Source organism: Balaenoptera acutorostrata, chromosome 7 (genome assembly GCF_949987535.1).
Source record: "Balaenoptera acutorostrata chromosome 7, mBalAcu1.1, whole genome shotgun sequence".
Classification (NCBI taxonomy): domain Eukaryota; kingdom Metazoa; phylum Chordata; class Mammalia; order Artiodactyla; family Balaenopteridae; genus Balaenoptera; species Balaenoptera acutorostrata.
Window position 1 is genome coordinate 25,190,410 of NC_080070.1, and position 17,571 is coordinate 25,207,980.

A 17,571-nucleotide genomic window follows, 5' to 3' on the forward strand; every position below is an offset into this window, starting at 1 on the left:
CATAGCACAGGGAGATCAGCTCAGTGCTTTGTGACCACCTAGTGGGGTGGGATAGGGAGGGTGGGAGAGAGACGCAAGAGGGAGGAGATATGGGGATATATGTAGATGTATAGCTGATTCACTTTGTTATACAGCAGAAACTAACACACCCTTGTAAAGCAATTATACTCCAATAAAGATGTTAAAAAAAAAAAAACAAACTTGAAATATACAGAAAAGAAAGAGTACATCAAACGTGCAGTCAAGGAGGAGACTGGGCTATAACCTGGGTCTACAGCCTCTCGGAGGGGAGGCACCTACCTCATCCGGGGTGTCTTTTGCATCAGGTTGTGTGGCAGCTGCCCTGCGGGCAAGGTTTCCAGCACGAACGTTGCTAAGGTTGATCTGCCTCTCTGGAGGAGGCCCACCACGAGGCTGCCCGCGGACAATGATGGCACACCCTGAGAGGACCTAGGTCAGGGGAAAAGCAGAGGACATTAGCCGTCTAAAGGTAACAGCACCAGAATACAGATGGTCCACTCCTGTATCCCCAACATCTAGAACACTATTCGGCCTCTTGAAGGCACTCAAATATTTGCTGAATGACTGAATGAACAAGACTATTTCTAAGTTTATAAGAGAAATACCTACATAAAACCTTGGGCTAGATTCTGAAGTGACTGACCCAGCAATACAAATAAGAATTACACAAAATGATAGAAGACTCATAAAATAGACTAGGGTGAAGAGGCATGCGAGACATGGAGATAACCTTTGTAATTTCATCCCTGCAAGCTGACCACCACCTGTGTTCTTTTCAGTATTTAAGAAGTTAATGTCTCCAACACGTGCTGTTCTACGGTGGAAAAGGCAAGCAATGGAAGAAGGCCAGAGAAAAGTGGAAGCTGAAGGAAGAAGCCCCGACACGCCAGCCACACCAGCCAGAAGGAGCCGAGGATGCCCAGGGCTAACGCGGAGGCAGTGCAGCCAGAGCCCCGTGCTCACACTTCCTCTGTAGACAGTGCTCAGACTCTAGGCTAAGAGAGAAATACAGAAGAGAGAATCTATAAAACCCACGCCCTCGGTGATTAAAACAGGGGAATCGAAGAAGCACCTTAAAGCTCCCAAGTCCAGCAGCTCCTTCCCTCTCTCCCTGAAGGACGCCAGGCGTAAAACCCACTTGGCAACTGTGGAATGAGCTCTAAAGCTCACTTAAAATATTTGCGGGGGGAAGAAGAAAGGATTTCACGTGGGAGAAGAGAAGAAACGGCACACAGAAAAACATGAGAATCATCGCCCAAACTATTCAAATTCTTTGCTCAGCGAGGCATGATTTAATCAACAGAGAGACTTGAGCACTGGCTTCTCTAGAGCTGAAAGGCTCAATCCCACCTTCAAAACAGGAAAAAGCTGCTGAATGAAAAGTTAGTAGACAGAAGGTTGGAGAGTCCTGCCAATGCAGAACTCCGCGGCAGACAAGACCACGGAGTTTTCTGTAAAGGGAACAGTCCTTGGAAAGGAAGCTGACTCAAAGGAAGAAAGGAAAGAATATGAAGGAAGCCACTTCGATATGCATTTGCTTACCTGACTTGTCTCCCTCACCTCTCCACCTTAACTCATGCTCTAAATCGTGGATTATTAATATAAATACAGAAGTGCATTAAACATATATGTACATCTTAAAGAATAAGAAGCAAACAACTATGTAACCACCACCCAAGTTAATTACCAGAACACTAGCAGAACCTTGGATCCCCTGTGCCCCTCTCTACTCTCAGCCCCTTCTCCTGACTGCCACGACTATCCTGACCATTGTGATAACCCCTCCTCCCTTGATTTTCTGTACAGTGTTACCATTTACGTATACATCTCTATGCAATATGGTGGTTTTGTTTTTCCTATTTCTGAACTCTATAAACTGAGTCTACTGCGTGTACCCATCAGTGACTTGCTTCTTTTGCCCTTTTTTTGGGTGAAACTCATTCATGCCAGAACACTAGTTTATTCACTTTTGTGGCTGTACAGTATTCCATTGTATGAACCTACATAGTCCAACAAATATACATAGTCCAACAAATATACATAGTCCAACAAAAATACATAGTCCAACAAATATACATAGTCCAATTTTTTTTTTTAATTAGTGCTAAGATTAACATCTCATTATCCCCAATACCTCAAGCACACAGACCTTGGTCTAAATGGTTCCTCCCTGGCTACACCATGACACACATAACAAAAGACTGTCTTCCTTATCTAGTTACAAGTCATGCTTTTCATTTTTATCCTTTGTGATCGAGTGTTACCAGCAATTAAACCCTACAGCTCCAACCAAACAGTCTTGCTAACAGCCTTTCTTGAGAACCCATGTCCTGGACATCATCCCAGGGATTTGACATTCTAAAAAGACAAGCCCTCAAACGAAGCAAAGCCAAAGAAGAGATAGAGTAGGGCACAGGATGGTTGATGTTCCTGAAATGAGAAGGGCCAAAGGAAGAAAAGGAAAAGAATGTGGAAATAATTCATTTACAGTCAATTCTTCACAAGTGGCGGAAGAAAAGCACATTTTTTGAATACCTGCCTTGAAATCATTCATGTACAGGCTGCAACGGGACTGAGGAGCATAGAGCATACAAAGCAGAGCACCTGTCTCAAAGGCCTATTCCTTGATTTTTGTCAAGTTTTCACAAAAAGTAATAAAGCACTCCCAGGAGACCCAGTACCTCTTGGGAAGCCCAGCTGGAAACTCACCTTGGCTGACCAGTGAGCACTGACCCAGGCTAGGAAACAATCTTTATTTCTCAAGTCTGACGAAACCCGCTGAAAAGCTCAAGAATAGAATGACTGATGAGTACCCTCTTATTCCCCCTAAATATCAGCAAGGTGTTACCTCTAATGCCTTGACCTAGTAAAGTAGATCACTGGGGGACGGTGGGTCTATAACTATCATCCCGGCCCCAACTTGTACAAAGGAATTTTGAAAAACCTCGTTTGTACACTCTCCCCTTGCCCTGAAAGCTATTCTGAAGACTGCTGTCAGAGCTTCTTTGCATTACTGCACCAAATATGCCATTCAGACAACAGTCAGTACTTGAATTAATATTAGAGAGAGGTGATTTTATAGGCTGCACAACACCTTTTATACTATTGAGGATACAAATGCAAGCAGCAGCCACCAAGTCAACCTCCCAAGCAACAAGGACAGATATTCACTGTGGCAGGTACTGCTATTCCTGTTCCCCCAGGAGGAGAGGACTGGCACGGCTACATCTTTCCTCTGAAACTCTCTCCCCCTCATTCATTTGGCCACAGCCTTGGCAATGAGATAGGAAAAGACTGTCTGCAGACCATTATGGAAGGAAGAGACCTGTCTACATGGGAAGGATTTGTTTCCTTCCTATTATTTATAGGAACTGAAATAGTTCAAAACACACTCCACCTCCTCTTTTGCTCTCTCCATTTCATCTTCCAAGTACTGTTCAACTCCCTCCACCTGCCTCACTTGTCAAAAGTCTTTATTCAAGTTCTTCCTCAATAAAAATATTTAATGGGCTTCTCTTGTCTAAGGTTCCCCACCAAATAAAGCCAAGGGAAAGACCTTCTGGGGGAAAAATACTTAAAATGTCTTTATTTTTTGGGGGCTGTGTTGGGTCTTCATTGCTGCACACAGGCTTTCTCTAGTTGCAGTGAGTGGGGGCTACTCTTCTTTGCGGTGTGCGGGCTTCTCATTGCGGTGGCTTCTCTTGTTGCGGAGCACTGGCTCCGGGTGCGCGGGCTTCAGCAGTTGTGGCACGTGGGCTCAGTAGTTGCGGCACGCGGGCCCCTAGAGTGCACGGGCTTCAGTAGTTGCGGCATGCGGGCTCAGTAGTTGCGGCACGCGGGCTCAGTAGTTGTGGCACGTGGGCTTAGTTGCTCCGCGGCATGTGGGATCTTCCGGGACCAGGGATCGAACCCATGTCCCCTGCATTGGCAGGCGGATTCTTAACCACTGCGCCACCAGGGAAGTCCTTTAAAATGTCTTTAAGTAAAATATGAAAAAGACCAAGGGTCTATATATCAAACTTAACTTGTATCTCATATGACACGAAAACAAGTCATTTTTCCTCTGTAAATCACAAGACCTGACATCTAAGTTGATTACTTATAATTTTATCCATTGATTGAGCCATTTATTTATTCATTCATTTATTAATTCAACACAAATGTATTGAGTGCCTTCTATATGCCAGGCATTGTTCCAGGCAAGTAACATACTTCAGTGAAATAAAACAGACAAAAATGTCTGCTCTTGGAGAGCTGACGTTCTAGTGTGGGGAGCCAGACAAACAATAAACAAGTAAAATATTGTTTGTTATCCAGAATTCTAATTTCAGAAAAATAATGTTAAGATTGAGAGGCAACTGTCAGGGGTAATTGTTCTGCCAAAGCTGTACTGATTCATGTTGCAAACTTTCATGGATGCGGTAATTATCCTTAATTGCTAATTTATAGGGCGTAGAAAGCAAGTCATATGGTAACTGCTTTATCCAATTATATTAATAAAATGACATATTCTAGAAAAATGATCTTAGCCCTACCTGATACAGCAGGAGGCTTGTGAAAACAGCTGTCAAAACGAGTCAGTTTGATTGAGGTTATGAATTAGACAGTTTTCATCTCTGACAATAAAGGCTGCAGAGAGACATGGTGTGATTCAGAGGACCTGGCTTCAGGGCACAAGTTGGATGGTGACAAAGGCTGAAACAAGCCAGCTGAGAAGGAAAATGGGGACTCAAACTGCTCAAACCCACTAATAGGTGTACTGGGAGATTCACCTACAGTGAAACACTTTATGGGCAGCTACTAAAATACTGCACAGCAACAGGAACACCATCTTAAATCTTCACTAGATACTGATAAATGACTTGGTTTAACTCTTAAGCCCCCAGACCACGAACACCAAAAGATAGAAAACTTCTTATACAAAAACCTACCCAGGGCTTCCCTGATGGCGCAGTGGTTAAGAATCCGCCTGCCAATGCAGGGGACACGGGTTCAAGCCCTAGTCCAGGAAGATCCCACATGCCGCGGAGCAACTAAGCCTGTGTGCCACAACTACTGAGCCTGCACTCTAGAGCCCACGAGTCACAGCTACTGAAGCCCACGTGCATAGAGTCCGTGCTCTGCAACAAGAGAAGCCACTGCAATGAGAAGCCCCGCGCACTGCAACGAAGAGTAGCCCCCGCTCGCTGCAACTAGAGAAAGCCCATGCGCAGCAACAAAGACCCAACGCAGCCAAAAATAAATAAATAAAATTAATAAATTAAAAAAAAAAAAAAAACCTACCCACACTATACTTAGGGCAAAAAAAGTGATGGTATAGAAATCCGTGTCAATAAAATCAGCATTCTTTTTCATGGCACCAAGAGCAAAAATCATCTTGGCTTAAAAGTCATATCTTCTTAGCTGAGAGCATCTTGTTAGCTCTACAAGGAGGACTAGCTTAACAGGTATACCTGCCTGATAAGATATGATAAGAATATCTTAGCCATATCTGTCAATATGAAGATCCAATATAAAGAATAAGGATAGTCACCTGATGAACACCAAAATGTTATGAAACGGAAGCTCAAAATAAACTCGTAAATTTACGGTCAACTGATTTTCAAAAAGGGTGCAAGACAATTGGGAAAGAACCTTTCAGCAAAAATATGCTGGGAAAACTGGATATCCATGTGCAAAAGAATGAAGCTGGATCTCCACCTCACACCATATACAAAAGTTAACTCAAAGGATCAGAGACCTAAATATAAGAGTTAAACTATAAAACTCTTAGAAGAAAACATGGTGACCATGGATTAGGCAATGGTTTCTTAGATATGACACCATCTTAGAAAGCACAAGCAACCAAAAACATCGTGCTTCAATGGATGATATCAAGAAAGTGAAAAGACAGTATTTACAAAACATATGTGATAAGGGTCTAGTACCTGGAATAAGGAAATACTGTAACTCAACAATTAAAAATGGGCAAGGATTTGAACAGATATCTATCCAAAGAAGATATACAAATGGCCAGTAAGCACATTTATTATTAGTCATAAGGGAAATGCAAATCAAAACCACAATGACATATATCACTTCATAGCTACTAGGGTGGCTATAATCAGTAAGACAGACAATAACAAGTGTTGACAAGAATGTGGAGAAATTAGAACCTTAATACATTGTTGGTGATGCAATCACTTTGGAAAACAGTCTGGCAGTCCCTCAAAAGTTAAACATAGAATTATCATATGACCCAGCAATTTCACTCCTAGGTACAAAGTCAAGAAAAATAAAATATATGTCCACACAAAATCTTGTACACAAATGTTCATGGTAACATTACTCATAAGAGCCAAAAAGAGTAGAAACAATCCAAATGTCCATCAAGCGACAAACAGATAAGCAAAATGTAGTATAACCATAAAATGGAATATTATTCAGAAATAAAAAGAAATGAAGTACTGATTGATGCTACAACATGGATGAATCTTGAAAACATTATGCTAAGTGAAAGAAGCCAGACAAAAAGCCACATACTGAAATGATTCCATTTATATGAAATGTCCAGAACAGGCAAATCCATAGAGACAGAAAGTAGATCTGTGGTTCTCAAGGGCTGGAGGGAGAGAACAAGGAGTGACTGCTAATAAGTCCACGGTTTCTTTTTCTTTTAAGTACCAATGAAAACTGTTCTAGAATTAGACAGTGGTAACAGTTGTGTGAGTAATTTTATGGTAAGTGAATTTATTTAAATTTAAAAAATTAAGATCCAATATGGAAGTACAAAAATATGACATAAAATGTCTATCTCCATAGGGGTATTTCCATATCTTGTAGGAAGATTAGACCCTTAGCTGAACAACACTAACAGAAGTTTTTTAAAAGGCAGCTGACTCAGACCCAAAAGTCAGGCATGGGGATTCACAACAGAATGAAGGGCTACTGTAAACTTTCAAGTCCTCGAGAAATAACAAGATAGAAGTCACGGGAAAGAAGCAGAACTTCAGTGAAATCTACAAAGCCCTAAGAAGGAGAAAGATGGCCAAAAACAATACAAGCTTTTTCTGAGAAACAACACAGCAAGTAGAATGAACTCCTTTCCCTCTGTGGCACAGAAAGGAGAACCAAGAAAACCACTAACAGTCCAAGAACCAAGAACAGTCCATAATGCCATCCACAAGTCTGCAAAGGCCACAACCCAAAGGCTGCATGTTTAGAGGACAAAGAAGCAGGCCAGCGACTCTCCTCTGGACAAGGTGTTTTCTCCACCTAAAAATACCATCAGGGGACGGGGAAGAACTGTTGTGCACTTTAATGAAGCAAAAAACTCTAAAGAAATGGAATTAAAGCACAAGTAGAACTTAAAAAACAAAACAAAACAAAAAAACAGACTGGAGAAAGTCTTAGTATATCAGAAAAAAAGCTTTCTGGCAGCCAGAGCTGTTGCCTCCACAGGAAGAATCATCTCTTGAAAATTAAAACGTCATTTAGACAAAGAGCAAGCAATCCCAGAAGAGCATAAGCTGTGTGGTCTCGGAGGTCTTTCCCAGCACATGTGCCAACATGACAGGCTTTTTCTTTCTTTTTCTGGCGAGAGCAAGAGGCAAACCTAAATGAAGGGGCCCAGCATTCAAGCACAATGACCTGGAAGCCCATGGCCTCGTGGCAGGCCATTTCACTTGCGCCAGGCACACTAGCTCTTTCAGGAGAGACAATCCAGGGCCAGCTGTACCATGAATTGGGCCTCAGTTTGGAAAGAAGCAAGTTCAAATCTCAAGGGGACTCTAACGATCACCTGCAGAGAGCGGACAGCTAACTGAGAGCATCTCATCAAGGCCCTTTTATTTTACAGATGAAGAATCTGCAAATGAGACAGGCTCAAGTGACTTTTGCTTAAAATAAAATTGATGGCAGAGCAAGTACTAGACCTGAAGTCCCCAAACCTGATGTTCTACTATGCCACAGGAAGAAACAAGCATTTGGGGAGCTGCTATCTGTTAAAACGGTAGGTGAGGTTACCTACTGATTAAATCTTCTCCTCAGTTAAAAATCTCCATTTCCGTGTGCCAGCAGAGCAGGTGTCAGAGACTAAATCGCTAAGCCAGCAAAGCTTCCATGAGCTGGCTCCCCAAACCAAATCAACAGTTATTAAACACTACCATATGCAGGGAAAGCAGACTTGCAGTCCCAATTTTACCAAAGAATACCCAAAAAGGAGACACAAAGGAAGAAAACTTCAGAATGATAACAAGCAGGATTGGCAAACTACAGTCCAGTGGCCAAATCCGCCCTACCACCTGTTTCTGTACAATCCATGAGCTAAAAATGGTTTTTACATTTTTAAGTGGTTAAAAAAAAAGGATGTTATGTAACACATGGAAAGAGTATGAAATTCAAGTTTCAGCTTCCATAAATAAAGTTTTATTGGAACATGGCCAAGCTCATTCACTTATGTAATAGTCTATATGGTTGCTTTCACACTGAAACAGCAGAGTTGAGTAGTTGCTACAGAGCCCACATGGCTCTCAAAGGCTAAAGTATTTACTACCTGGCCCTTCAAAGAGTCAGTTTGCCAGCCTCTGATACAAAACATTATGACAGGGAATGAGATGAAAACTAGTTTTATGGCAGGTTAAGTGGTACGTGCACAGCAAAAATAAATTCTGGACGACCACTTCAAGTTACAGACTGCTCATCTTTATAATCAGGGAAGGGGCAGTGCTAAGTGGCAATAAGAATTTAGTTTCAGAATCAAATCCATGTCAGTGGTGATTTGTGAAAGTTCATTGGCTCTATTAGCCTCAATTTCCTCATTTATAAAATAAGTAAATCAGAATATCCATGAGAGGTGTGATGAAACCTAAACAAGGGAATAAGGCCCTTGGCACAGAGGTTGGCCAAAGGACCCAATAAATAATAGCCAATATTGTTATAAGAAATGGCTTGGGAGTTCCGTGGTGGTCTAGTGGTTAGAATTCGGCGCTTTCACTGCCGTGACCCAGGTTCAATCCCTGGTCGGGGAACTGAGATCCCACAAGCCGCTTGGTGTGGCCAAAATTAAAAAAAAAAAAAAAAAAGGCTCAAAGCGTGGTCTGAAGTAAAGACTGGAAGTATATGCACCACGGAAAAAGAACCATTTCCTCCTGGGGTTTACAAGTAAATATCAAATTCATGGAAATGCTCCCACCACTGAATTCAACCAGAAAGAATTAGAGAAATAATCCATGATCTCGTTTCCCTGCTTTATCACCTAAGATACCCAACTCTCTAGGAGAGTGGACTTAAGTGATTTCCGAACCTCCGTCCTCAGAGATCATGGTAAATAAGTATCGTATCTTAAGTCTATTCTTAACTTCAAACTTGACAAAGCGTCTTGACAATCACAGCCTCAGATGACCATGAATCTGAAATCAGATAGTCTTAAGTTTGAACACAAACTCAAGTGACAAGCATTCCGAACATTGTGGTGATATTCCCTCATCTATAAGTGAGGACAATACTACTGCCATCTTCTCTGGACGTTATGATTATTAAGCGAGATGCCTCACAGTACCTGACACCTAGTAGGTACTCAAGAAATGTTAAGGGCACACTGGTCTCTCTTCTCTTCCCTCCCGACTGTCCACTCCTCTCCATCCTCACAACAAACTGTGGCACAGTTAGATGATGGCCACCAGGACTAGAACACAGGTTTTCCCCGTGCACTTTCTAATAAACCCCAAATATTAAACACCTGATATGAGAACTATGAATCAAAACAGTCGTGACTTAACATAAAGAACACAAGGCTGTAACTTGCACAAATAAAGCCTCACCAGAAAGGAACTAACTCAATCTCCTGGAAGCCAGAACCCCGATGATGATCCTCTGCAGAGCCAAGTCCTCACCACCCCAAGGCTCAGCTCCACTGTGGTCAAGGAACCAGAGTTACTCAGAAATAAGAACTCAGCAGGAACTATATGGCAGGCAAACACAAAGTGTCATTCCAGAAAAATCCATTCCAGTTGTCAAAAGAGTTTATCAGAGTAACCGGCACGTGTGAAAATTGCCAAAGGGAGAAGAACCAAACATTGACTCCAGAATGTAAAAGTGATCATCTGATCACTCCAGGACTTGACCCCTCGACCAAACGTTTAGGGTCAAGTACTCAGACGATTAAAGCTGAAGGAAAATCACTGCAGTGATCAGAGCTTTTGGGTGGTGATTGTGCTGTTTAAAATGGCCCACAGGCGTAGTCATGAAGTTTTCTTAAGCACAAAGAAAGCTGTTGTGATGTGCCCTACAGGGAAAATATTAGATCATTTTCGTTTAGGCACAAGTTATAGTGCTGTTGCTCATGTGTTCAATGTTAATGAATCAAGACTACATATCAAGTAAGAGGTCTTTTTTTTGGGGGGGGGGCTCTGTTGGGTCTTCATTGCTGCGCGCGGGCTTTCTCTAGTTGTGGCAAGCGGGGGCTACTCTTCGTTGCGGTGCGCGGGCTTCTCATTGCGGTGGCTTCTCTTGTTGCAGAGCACAGGCTCTAGGCACGTGGGCTTCAGTAGTTGTAGCACATGGGCTTCAGTAGTTGTGTCTCGCGGGCTCTAGAGCGCAGGCTCAGCAGTTGTGGCACACAGGCTCAGTTGCTCCGTGGCATGTGGGATCTTCCCAGACCAGGGCTCGAACCCGTGTCCCCTGCACTGGCAGGTGGATTCTTAACCACTGCGCCACCAGGGAAGCCCCAAGTAAGAGGTCTTTAAACAAAAGCACACAGAACAAGGTCATATATCTATTACTTGATGAAAATGTGGTGACCAGAGGCTCACAGGAACTCAGTATTTCTCACAGGAGCGATGGTTCAAAATTCACTAATTCAGTGCTTGTGACTTGACAGAAGATAACTACCACGAAAAATGACTATATGTTATAAATACAAAGAAGATGATATGGCAACCTCTGGGGGGAGAGTCACAGGAGTTACTTGCACTATTCTTGCAACTTTTCTGTAAGTTTGAGATTATTTTTAAATAAAATTTTAAAACCTTTTGAAAAAGGTGCAAAACATACTACCAGCTGCTTTAGAGCCTCAAAGACAAAACAAATCCCTAGAACAAGATCTCCTTCCTTGGTGATTCTGAAAATCTGTCTTGCTCCCCTCCCGACCCCCCCTCAGCACACACAACTAAGAGAATGAATGTCAAACTGAAACCAGGCAGGATCCTGTAGGGCCCTCCCGGGTACAAAAGCCTCTCCGTGTCCCCCATTTCTTGTTTATAGAAGGCTTTAGTCTCCTAGGCCTTCCAGAGTTCCAAACAGCAGGCGCCAGCAGTTAACTCATTAGGGGAGTGAGGGAATGCAGAAACAAAAAGCAGTTAAACAAGACAAGTAACGACAATAGTTCAGTGATAAAACAGAGTTCTAGTTCCTCCTCAAGGGATACACACAATCTAACACGTATCTCTGAGTTGTTCTGCAGAAACTAAGACCCCCCACCTGGGTAGAGGACAGTGACGACACACTGTATACCCCACGCTGGCTGGCTGGCAGGCACCACAACATTGATAATTAAGATTCACATCACCCTGTTACCTCACCATCAACCAATCAGAAGAAGAAAGTCATACACCCTGCAGCCCTCGCCCCAAATGTTGCCTTTAAAAATCATTCCCTGAGGGAGGGATAAATTGGAAGATTAGGATTGACATATACACGCTACTATATAAAAAACAGATAACTAATAAGGACCTACTGTATAGCACAGGGAACTCTACTCAATACTCTGCAATGGCCTACATGGGAAAAGAATCTAAAAAAGAGTAGATGTATGTGTATGTATAACTGATTCACTTCGCTCTACACCTGAAACTAACACAACATTGTAAATCAACTATACTCCAATAAAAATTTAAAAAAAGAAAATCATCCCCTGAAAGCCATCAAGGAGTTCAGGTCTTCTGAACACGAGCCACCTTGCTTGGCACCCAGCAAATAAACATACTTCACCACAACCTGGTGTCAGTAAATTGGCTTTGCTGTGCAGCAAAGCAGACCCAAGTTCAGTTCAGTGACAAAACTGTTATTGTGTTGCAAGGACCATATCGTCCCATATGATCCGTTCATCGCTTCATGTTCTTCTTCCAAATGAGATAATATGCTAGACGCATTCAAATCACAGAATTCCAAGCTCTGAGCACACAGTTCGAAAAAGCTTTCGCTGGGGACTTCCCTGACGGTCCAGTGGTTAAGACTTCGCCTTCCAATGCAGGGGGTGCAGGTTAGATCCCTGGTCAGGGAGCTAAGATCCCACATGCCACACGGCCAAAAAACCAAAGCATAAAACAGAAACAATATTGTAACAAATTCAATAAAGACTTTAAAAATGGTCTGCATCCAAAAAAAAAGAGAAAAGGTTATCACTACCAGAAAGGATCTTGAATTTTAGGGAGATGCCCTCTTCCTTCCAGTGCTAGTTATCTGGTGGGGATTTTAAAAACCTACATGTGTGATCTAATTAGATTTTATATTCAGAAAAGCCAAAAACCCCCTAATGTCTCAAAAGTTTTGAGAAACAATGGATGAAAATTCAGAGTCCTCTATTGAGAACATTCTCTAAGAGGCCAGAGCACCATCCATATTTTGGTTTAAATCCTGTAATCTTGATGGTAATCCCTTTCCCCCAGGAGCTGGCCTTCTTTATTAATGAAGAAGAATCTGATTATCAAAAACAATGCTTGGTTTCCCCACTCTAGTCTAGAAACAAAGGGAAAGATGTTTTGGTAAATGCCAAGAGAAATCTATTAATTTGCAGGACACTGGATCCCGAGTTTAGATTTTATTTTCTTTTATCCTTACCAAATCCTGATTTCCTCTTCCGCAAGAATAAGAGTCTCTACAGCTAATCAACTATACTTTGAATACACTGAAAAGTTACATCACTGCAGCCACCATGGCTACAGATGGAGGGAGGCACAGCGGGGGACAGGGGGGGTGTTGACCCATCATCTTTCAACTGAAACAAAGAAAGGGGAGAAGGAGGATGCACAGAAAGCCTCTGAAGGCAATTACAGACCAGCAGTCACCGGAGAGCTTGTCGGAACGGCAGACTCAGACCCTACCTGGACCTCCTGATACAGAATCTGCATTTTAATAAGATCCTCAGGTGACAGGTATGCACAACGAGGTTAATCTCCCCACACACACACACTTTATTCCCCACTGTGCCTGGGGAATCTGCCTGGCTCAAACATGTCCTCCAGCAAATTCAGCTTAAACTTTTTACTCAAAGAGGCCTTCCCAATCCCCAGACTAGGTCAGCTATATGCCATATATGCTCTGAGCCTCTGTATTTCTCTCCCATAGAATTCATCACAACATTAAATAGCATAATGAATTGTTTAGTATCAGTTTTCCACTCCACGGCGCAAGCTCTCTCCGGGCAAGGACTACATCCATCTTATTCACCATGGTAGCCCCAGAGCCCAGAACAAGACCAGAGACAAAGTAAGCATTCAGTAAGTGTTTTTTCTGAATAAATGAATGGTCCTAGTATGTATCAAGCACAAGTATCAAGTGCTAGACTTTGGAAAGAAGCGACAAAAACAATTAAAACACAGTCCTTGTCCTTAAGCAGCTCATAGCTTAGTGGATTTTTGTTGAAGCTAACGAGAGAGCCAAGCTCTTAAGAGCATGCGGTGCATTCACAGCTGTTTCTCCTGTTTTTCCGCCAAATGACAACAGGTAACCCAAAGGTTCTCTAAGGCCTTACAGGAAACCCCTCCCTAGCATGACCTACAGGCAAGCGCGTCCTCACCTAACCCTCCCCTCAAAGATTCTCCCCTCCCAGAGTTCAGTACTTTGTCCAGCCCTCTCTCTCTGTCCTCTCTAAGGCAACTCCAACAGTCTTCAGCATCATTTTATTCTCCCCTAAGAAGTTCGTGTTTCCTCTGGGAACATTTTCTTCAACCGGCTTTCTTCATCAGCCCTCTTATTATGAAGTGTCAAATTTCCTTGTTACATCCTTTAAGAATGTTTTACCTAACTCATTTCCAACCGCTCTATTATTTCCTGCGAGCTATCAAGTCTACTGTCAACAGAAACCATTCAAATCTATGTCCCAGACCACACTGGAGAAATCTCCCAATTAACTATTCGATACTCAATTGTCCTCCCACTTTCCTCAGTCATTTCCTATATCCCCCAAAGAGATACTCTGTCTGAACAAATGCTGTCATCTCTTCTAGGATTATATTTTCGATGATTCTTATATTTATTCTTGTTTAACAGACAAGAATCTCTTGAGAGATTTACATGCCAAAGCCAAATACCACGGTAACAAAAATGCCTAAACTGATAGCAAAGAGTGTAACATTTTTTTCATTTTATCTCCAGGGAAGAAGCTCACAGAGAAATATTAGTGGAGGCATAGAACACACTGACAAGGAGGGAAGCGCTCAGTGGAGAAGACAAGAACAAGCTTAAGCTACTATCAAGCCAGCTCACAGCCCTCTCCAAGGGGCTCAGAATCCACCCCGCCTTCCCAACCAGACCCCAGTTAGAGTATAATACAGCCACTAAAAACACCAAATTCTAGACACTAAGACTTTGATGTAAAGATCCGTTCTAAGCACCGGTTTGTACACCAAGTATTACAGATATATTCATGTGCCTGTCATGAATGGGATTAAAAATTCCCAGGGCATGCCTTCTGAATATTTTCCACATCCCACCCTGTACTATGTTTACCAAACAATGACAAACTGGAACCCTAGCCCAAAGATTTGGTTTGTGGACTGTGAGAAATTTTAAGGCACTTTAAAAAATCACCAATTGTTTTCTTAAATGCTTCAAAATACACACTTCTAGGGTGTCTGGCCTTAGCCTATTTTGTGGGTTTCAAATCACCAGTGCCTTTTTTGGTTCAGATACACTTTGCCTATCTGCCCACTCCACGTTTCAGAACTGCTAAAAAATGTGAAAGGAAGGTTAAGGTCTTATTTCTCTTGAATTGATGCACTGGCACTGCAGGTTTCGGAGGCAACTCCCCTAAGACAGGTCTTCTGTTAAGGAAGCTCAAGAAAAAATGTGTTCTGAGGCCAAAGATTTTTCCTCCCCCCTTCAGGGGCAAATGGAGATGAAGCAAGTTGCCAAGCAAGTTGCCAAGGCAGGGTGGAGAGGCCCAGGTTGCATTCCAGGGGCTACTCAGTTAACGGGGTCTGTACGTCCAGCCCTCCGCACCCTTTAACTCTCGTTCCTCCTCCCCAACTCCAATGCTCAGAGGAAGGACAGAAGTGTAACCACAAAACCTGATCCAGAAAGGGGGAAAGCACAGCTACTGCTTTCCCAGCCTCAATGGCCACAGCTGCTGTCATCTTATTTCTCCTCCTCACAGCACACCATCACTGCATCCCTGAGCAAAAGGTACACCATGCAAAATAGCAAATCATAATCTCATGATTAAAAAGGGGGTAGGAGGCCTGCACCAGATACAGCTAAGTGAAAGTATATCAGACTCTTGCAACATTCTAGAAGAATGAAGATTATTGCATTTACTGTTCCTCGGGTTTGTTTCTGTAAAGCCATGCACATTTTTTCTTAGAACTAATTTATGGCAAACGGATGCTGGGTTATTGAGCATAATACTCAATACTGTTCAGAATGAATCGTCTCTCAAGAATATCTAATATATTTATTTTGGCTTATATGTAGGACTGACTGTAGAACTTGGGAAAGTCAAGCAACTTCTGTGCTACCCATGAAAAGCATTAATGTTCCCATTTTATTGTCCAAACTTCTTTGGAAACTTTTCCTATTTGAAATGTTGACAGTCAATTTTAGATGTCAAAATAAAGAAGTACAAACCACAAATCTACCATAAACCTTTCAGAGTCCTTTATTGCTAAATTAATGTACCATCCCAAGATTCTCCTTAATATTAAAATCCTTCAGAGGGTGTTAATGAAGTCCCTTATCACCTAACACAGCTGAAGATTACAAGACAAGTGGTCATGCCTTCCCCACTATATGCTGGTGTGCCCAGCACACCCCCATCCTTGACCATAATGCACAGATTTGCACACCTCTTCAAGAAGTTAAACTAAGGCTACTGGGCCATGATCTGGAATTTGCTTACAAGTACTGCCCAGAAGAGACTGTTCCTCCACTTTTATTAAAAAATACCAATAATATTCTACTTACCCTATACTATCACTAAAGCCCAGCTCTTTGATTCCCCTCACCATTTTTTTTCTTTTGGTTTTTTTTCCTTTCAAAATAAATGAAAGTTTTTAACACATAAAGCATAGAAATTTCACAAGAAAGTTTATGGACAGCTCAGACTCCTGGAGCATCCTTACTATGTTTAGCCTTGTGCCATCAACCCCTTTCAAAAACCGATTTTCCCCGTTCCTCAGATAATCTGAGTCCCAAGTTTATTATTCTCTCTACACTGGCTTTCAGCTTCATCCTGTCGATAATCAGGGAAACAAATTTTCTTCTGACGCAAGAGTAGGAGAGGTACTTTCATTCAGAGCACCAATCCGGGGACGCTGAAGAATTCAACGGAAGCCGAGCGGCCTGGCCGGCAGCCCCGCACGGACTGGCTCTGTGACGCGCTGGCAGGAGATGACTAACAACCGGGCAGGGCAGGCTGAACCGGGAGCCGGGCCTGGGCTCCAGAGAGCCTGCGGCAGGTCTCAGGAGAGCCTAAAGCTCTCACAAGAGAGGAGTTAAACAAGATAACTCGGCTTTTAAGTAACAGAGGCAGCCTCCTGGCCTCTGGGCTGCGAAAGGGCTCACCTGCCAGGAGTAATAACACAAGCAATTACTGCACACAGAATAATAAAGCTCAGCGGGATTCCCAGGTACTCGGATGGAGTCTCCCGCCCCCTTACTTACACAAAGGGGGAAGGAATGGGAGGAAGAAATGCCCCACTTTCCATGAAGACCGGGGACAGTGCTATTAGGTAAGTGTAAGCTAAATTACACTTGACAGAGTAAGTCACTGTTTTGGGTGGTTGCCAAAAATAAAAATGCCCCTGGTATTAAAGGCTGTATATAAAACAATGCATCCTCCCTCTCCTGGAACAGAATTCATAAAGTTTAAAAGTTCACTAACATCACGTTCCAGAGACTGGAAACACAGACTTAAATGTCTCGCTTCTCATTCCTTTCTCTACCACAAACTTCCAGCAGGCCTTCCTCACTTTAGGCAAGTTTCCTTCAACTTGCACATCGATAGCAGATTGCTCACAGCTGCTTTCACGAACATCTGAGCATTCCCACCTGGACCTACCCATTTCTGCTGCCTTTTATCTCATCCGTTTCATTCCTCTGCCTCTGTCAAGACCTGCCACTTTCACCGTCTCCCCAGAAGAGATGTTTAAAACAGAGAAACTGATCTGAAAATATCACATCTGATTTTTCCAACCCATCCATTCTCCAAGAAAACCTTCAGTATTTAACTTCACGAGGTCCCCCTTCCACCATAAAACAAGGTTCCCTGCCTCTATTTAACAGCGTTTTAATGAGAGGGACACCTAAAATCTCATCAGCCCAAAGCTTTACCCAGAACCAGGTGCACAGCCTGGT

At 42.7% G+C, this 17,571-nt stretch overlaps 1 protein-coding gene across 3 annotated transcripts in view; it reads right to left on the reverse strand.

Moving 5' to 3' along the window:
* The window catches only part of SND1 (staphylococcal nuclease and tudor domain containing 1), a 417,958-nt gene that overhangs the window by 388,496 nt on the left and 11,891 nt on the right, over nucleotides 1–17,571 (reverse strand). For 2 of the 3 annotated variants that reach the window (XM_057550039.1, XM_007177206.3), the window contains exon 2: nucleotides 301–450. The exons of the other annotated variant lie outside the window; for it this stretch is intronic. In XM_057550039.1, coding sequence (XP_057406022.1) covers nucleotides 301–450 — 150 coding nt within the window. The remainder of the gene's footprint in view (nucleotides 1–300; nucleotides 451–17,571) is intronic. 3 annotated transcript variants of the gene reach the window in all.